Consider the following 6,231-nt stretch of genomic DNA (forward strand, 5'->3'; position numbering starts at 1 on the left):
TCACTAAACTCAATCTTTTTGTTAGTTTAAGTTACATCCAACCATTAACAAGATGATGACTGTCTCAGTTAAGTTCTTTTACAGAGAAAATGTGGAGCCATAAAATGAAAAAACACAATCTGAGTTAAACATTAGAAATTATTATTTCAAACCACAGATAAAAAATTGATGAGGAAAAGTATCGGTAAGTAGAAGTCTAATGTAGGAAGCTATGGCTGCTCTAAACGCTAAAGTTGTATTTTTTGTGCTACATGTATGACTGAGACAGAGAATGACCTTAAATACAGCATCCAACTGTTTCCACTGTGGATGTGGGAGATAGTTCATATTAAAAACTTCATCCATTGTGAAGCAAACACTATTTACACTGTGGTAATGAAAAGATAATGTTCATTCAGAAACTAATGAATGCTGGAGGGATTCATGTTCTTTGACTTTTAAAAATGTGACAAATGTGCAGAATCTGCAGTTAACAAATGTCAGTCCTGGTTTGTGTGAATGTAACATGCTTAACTGTTGAAAGTCGAGCTTGACAGGATTAATATTAACTTCCTGCTGTGCAGTGAAATTACTCATTTTTACGAAAAGAGTTTAATACTGTGAGGGGAAGTGTCAGAGGATGGAGGTCAGAGAGGACACAAGAAGATCATACTGAATAGACTCTGTTGGTTTAATACTTATATAAGCTGCTGAAGTTTTATTTAACAAGATGTTATTTAACTTTACTTTACTTTTCTTTAGCCATAAATGTTGGAGATGATGTGACGTTGGACTTGAATGTCTCCATGTGTTTTCTCTTATGTTTAACTCTGTGGTCTGTGTCGACCCACAGGGGGCGAGTTGGTTCACCTTCCTCCGTACCTGCGCATGGACTTCCTGTTGAACCGAGGCATGTCGTGCTCGGGGTCGTCCAGGGGCACAGCGAGTGGGGAGAGAGCTGCCATGGGTCAGGCGTGTCTGGAGCCCCAGAAGAGTCGTTCGCTGAAGCGGCCTTCTCGCATGGCGCCCCCAACGCCCACAGAGGCCCCTCAGGCCAGCAGGGACCCAGTGGCCCAGTGGCAGCCTGGCTCCGCAGCCACGCTCCCCCACAGAGAGGGCTCGGAGCTGGCCCAGGCCGCCAAGCTCAGCACCTCCCAGGAGTCCCTGCTGGACTCGCGAGGACATCTCAAACAGACCAGCAACCCCTACGCAAAGTCCTACACGCTGGTATAACAGCAGGGGCACCTGGGGCGGGACTGGAACTCACTCTTACACTGGACTTAACACTCAAGTGCAGTAAACTGACTTTCACCACGCAGTTCTGTATATATGTCCCCTCCCTCCAAGGGCGGGGTCACTTTTACTAATCTCCTTTTATTTATTTTAGAACTTTATTATCTCGTTTGTAATTCTTTTTTCTTTTTTGTTAAGATTTTTTTGTTTCACTTTCACAGAAAAAATTCACTCATCGGAAACGACTCCAAACGGAGCTTTGCCAAACTAATTGAGTAACGAGGGAGCGTTATTTATTCTTCATTCTTGTTAATTCTTTATAATTAATCAGTGATTATTAATTGTTAGTTGTCAGCTATTAATGATCATTAATTATTGATTACCAAATGATCTGTTCTCATCATTGCTACGATGTTTTCATAAGAAGCCGGACATCTTTTGTTTCTGGAGTGGAAGATGACGATTTGGAGTCATGTTTTTTCCTATGGAATATCCTTCTCAAACACTGAATGAAACTTGGGAGAAATCTTGGAATGAAAGCAATTAACACCAGTCCAAACTTTTCAGCTGCTCTCCAATTGTTACTTTTTTTGAAGAAAAAAAAATCTATTTCCTATGGATGCATGGGGACTGACCAATTAAAAGACAATGAGGATTACGATCGTGGCTGGACAGCCCAGTCGAGCATTTTGTCACACTATGAAATGATCCAATGTGAAGATTTATTATTCTTATTACTATAAATATATATATAAAAAGAGAAATCACTTTTATTTGTGGATATTACAGGGAAGAATTGATTTGGTTAATAAAGTCCTTAGTCATGTTTGCACATATCTTGTTTTAATTAGGAAATGGAGTCTCTGTTGATCTTTCTCTGTGTCCCATTCTCTGATGGTGCAATATGAAAAAAGATATGAAAAGTATATGAAAAGAATTGCTCTATACTGTACTGTAATGATGAAAAATAACTATGTTGTGAGTATACTTACAGGGCCGGACACACTCCAGCTATGTATTCAGGTGTAGTTTACCACTGCTTGTTTGCCAGGGTGGTAAATGATGTTAGCTAGAACAGGGAGGGTTTAGAGAACTAATGGTTTGCACTTCACAACACCCCGACTCAAGTGTGTCCAGATAGATCCCCCTGCTCTCAGTGCACTAGGTAGAGTCTCCAAGGCTCTCACTGTCCTCAGTAGATTTACTGTTGCTGCATTGCAGTGATGCTCCTCTACAGGGAAAAAAAAAAAAACGTGAGACAATCCAGCAGAATCCCCCCTTCAAACCAAACCTATAATGTCTATGGGAAATATCTAAAAAAAAAATGTGGATATACGTAAGAAGCTGTTTTTTTGTTCCTGTCTGCCCTGGCCCATTTCTGTTCTTTCTGTTTCTTTGAGTTAGCCTGAAGGGAGAAGAGTTTGATCCAAAATGCTGTGAGGTCATTCTGTCAATTTCTATGATTAGTTTCTATGATTAACTGTCTTCATTATGATTATACATTTTAACAAGGAAAAAAAAAACAATGTCACTTTTTATTTTTAACATGGGTGTTCACCATGGTGGCACTGGAATAAAGAGTAACTAACACAAAAGTTCAAATTTGATTAATAAAATGGCTGTTCCCCAAAGTGTCCTCCACGGCTTTGACATGAGTGACTGATGTGTGGAGGTGAGGCGGACGCACGGAGAGCGGGTCCAGGCTTCGCTCTCCGGCTGTTCGCTGGGTCGTGAGTGTCAACGGGAGACCCTGAGTATTTCAGTTTTACCCCGACAGCCTCATCGTCTTGAAGGCCTCAGAGATGATGGTCTTTCCAGCGTCGCCCGATACAGGCTGTTCATCCTCTGTGACCGTGTGGCTGTCGTGCCTGCAGGTGGCAGTGTTGTCCGGAGTTGTGTTGCTCACTAATCCATCGTCTGCCTTTAACTTTCATCTCAAACCACATGTCCTGCTAAATTGCTTTTACTCAGCATGACGACTGTATCTGCCATCTCCCTCTGAAGTCCACAGCAAATTAAACATGGTGACAGAGATTTACTCTTTACTGGGGGAATTCATTCTGAAAATCGACAGTACTAAACATGGATCCATGTCTCAATGAGCAGCGTGGCTTCCTGAGCAGTTTGACAGCTGCTATTGTTTCTGTTTTCATTTACTGGATTTTGGGTATTAGTTTTTTCCTCGCATATTTATTTACCTATAAATTATTTTTAAAATCTGGCACAGAAAAGCTTCCATTCATCATCATTTTTCAATTCAAAAGACAAATTCAGTCCACTCATCAATGCACTGTCACATACACAACCTATGCTGTATGGGTTTCCTGATACCTGTTTAATTTAGATTATGAAAGCACTACTCTGTTGTAGTGTCATGTTTGTCCACAGTTGACATAGTGGAGACACTTCTTTGTGGATCAATAAGGAGCAGGTCATCCACTATGCACAAGGCCGGCGGTTCAATCCCTGCTCCTCCATTCCGTGTGCCGAAGTGTCCTCGGGCAAGACACTGAGCCTTAAATGGGTCCTGACGGCTGTGATGGCAGAGTGAGTGTTGCACATAGATGCACTGTATGAATGTGTGTGTGAATCTTCTAAAAACATGTGGCTGGTGTCTGGCCACTTCTAAATCTGATCTTGGATTTGTTTTAAGCCTACAGATTTAGCCACCCTACCCCCATCCTCTAAGAGCTATGTTTCCATGGTAACAATCAGGGACTCCAAATGAGGAAAAAAGAGGAAAACATGGCTCATCATCTGTTCCTTGATCACAGTGTGTGGAGTGAGTAAACTGGTCCCAGGTCTGTGTGGCATTCTCTGAAACCTGAGACTTTGAGGCTGAAAACTCATAATGCAGCTAAATGTAAGAGAGTGGATGAGCTCACAGGATGTGGACAGGCCAAGATGGACTCTATGTACTACAGTCAGAGCTGTAATAACCTAAACTGAACCAGAGGGGACGCACATCAGGACACATTCCCTGCTGGGGGGTATATGGGGTTACAAATTTCCTGTGGGCATTGAAAACTTTGAATGTGCAAATGTGCAATACACATGTAGTCCTCTGCAAAAACTGCATGAGGAGACCTTATTGTCTTCTATTAGGATCTAACTGCACTGATTATAATGGTCTCTAGGGCATCACAGGGATCATAGGGTCATGAAAGATTGTCCACCAAATCTAAAATATCAGTTCAATAATCTAATTTAAGTATACAGCCTCTTGTTTGAGATAATTATTAATAGACAGATGTTTGTACAAATAGTGAATCCTTTCAAATATGATCAACTGCACCCGCTGCACATAGACTACTCTAATCTTATGAAGCCTTTTATTATTATTATTATTATTATTATTATTATTATTATTATTATTATTATTATTATTATTATTATTATCATCATCATCATCATCATCATCATCATTAATATTATTATTATTATTATTAATATTATTATTATTTATAAAATGTCCTTCATGTCCTGCCTTGCTCTGTATGTGTGTTTGTCTGTGGACAGATTTTGTCCCAGTAATAACAAGATGCAGTCATGAAACTTCACAGATGTTAGCAGAGACCAAAATGAAGGCTTGAAGATCGGTTTGGTCTGATCAGTGACTGCTGAGTACTCATATGAATAAACGATGATTACATTGTATCTGAGCTAGTAAGTGACACGGGAGTTATCTTTCTCTATGAGTTACCATTGGTCTTTACCACACTGTCACATGCACTCATTGACAGTCCTGATGTCACCATATCTGACTTATGGTCTGTCCTGAACCAATCACTGTCTGAATTCCATCCTGAAATATCATTTCTATTCTGCCTGTCTATCTGACAAACAGACAATTGCACAGCTGACCTCCCCATCACCACTTTGACCTGTATGATGTCCAGGGACACATGCGCAAAGGTTTTAATCAACCACCCGCTGCTGAGCCGGTCCTGACCTCATGGGGCCCCTCAACCCATTAACCATGTAATACATTTTCAAATATAAAATGCTTTTATGGATTGGCTGGAAACATAATGGTTATTGTTAACATGGTGCTCAGTTTGACCAGCTAATAGATATTTAGAATATTCATATGGCAGTCCATTTCTTTCTATCTTACAATAATGCAGTGTTGTAACTAAACATTGACGGAGAAACAAGATAATCATGGTTTTATTTTAAAATGGTGTGTTTATGTGAAGAGTGTCATTGTGCCAATATGTTGTACTGTTTCATTTTTATCCACAGAGCAAAAATCTTTCCTGAGCTACAGCTTAGAAACACAAAAGCCTGTTTGTGCTCGTCCAATGTAATCATTACTTGTGTTTCACTTTTGCAGAAGGGATGAGCTGCTGTGGATTCTTACTATGCACAAAGTCACAGAACAGCTCAAGTAGCATCTTTGTAACAAGAATCTTGCTTCACTTTATGACCTAATTGAAGTTGTATACATTTTTGTCACCTACCTAGACCAGGGGGGGAGGCGAGGACCTTGCATATTTATCAGGGCCCTACAAACTTGTGTAGTGAACGTGCAGGGCCGTCTGGCTTAGGGGCCCTAAGCAGGTGCTTAGTTTGGGTCTCTATATTTCATGAAGGTGCTTCACATCGATGAGATTGATATTGATTCTCATCACTAAAGTTCAGTTGCTTAAATTTTTTTCTACGCTTTAATTTCATAATGAAATTTATGTCTGACTCACTGCAGACTCAACAAAGTGAAATGAGAGAGTAAATCAACTTGCACTCGTTTACAATTCTTTATTCGTTTCTCTGTATGTGTGTGTGTGTGTGTGTGTGTGTGAGCTTGCATGCATACGTGTGTGTGTGTGCTTGTACAGTATACAGTACACGTGTGAGCCAGTTGAACAATGATATTGATTAAATCACACTGGAACACAAACAAGGACAGAAACACAATAGGATTGAAACCACGAGCACAAACATCTAGAGACACACATGTCGGTGACGTTAATGTCGTCAGGTGAACCTGATGGAGAGGAGCTCACCCACGTCGACGGA

The 6,231-nt window shown here is 40.4% G+C and overlaps 1 protein-coding gene across 4 annotated transcripts in view; it reads left to right on the plus strand.

Moving 5' to 3' along the window:
* dscama (Down syndrome cell adhesion molecule a) overlaps positions 1–2,843 on the plus strand; it is an 86,019-nt gene extending 83,176 nt beyond the window's left edge. For all 4 annotated transcript variants that reach the window (XM_035179238.2, XM_035179240.2, XM_035179239.2 and 1 more), the window contains one exon: positions 833–2,843. In XM_035179238.2, the coding sequence (XP_035035129.1) occupies positions 833–1,212 (380 nt within the window). In that variant the 3' untranslated portion in view covers positions 1,213–2,843. The remainder of the gene's footprint in view (positions 1–832) is intronic.
* Positions 2,844–6,231: the final 3,388 nt, after the last annotated feature.

This window comes from Hippoglossus stenolepis, chromosome 15, assembly GCF_022539355.2.
Source record: "Hippoglossus stenolepis isolate QCI-W04-F060 chromosome 15, HSTE1.2, whole genome shotgun sequence".
Lineage (NCBI taxonomy): Eukaryota > Metazoa > Chordata > Actinopteri > Pleuronectiformes > Pleuronectidae > Hippoglossus > Hippoglossus stenolepis.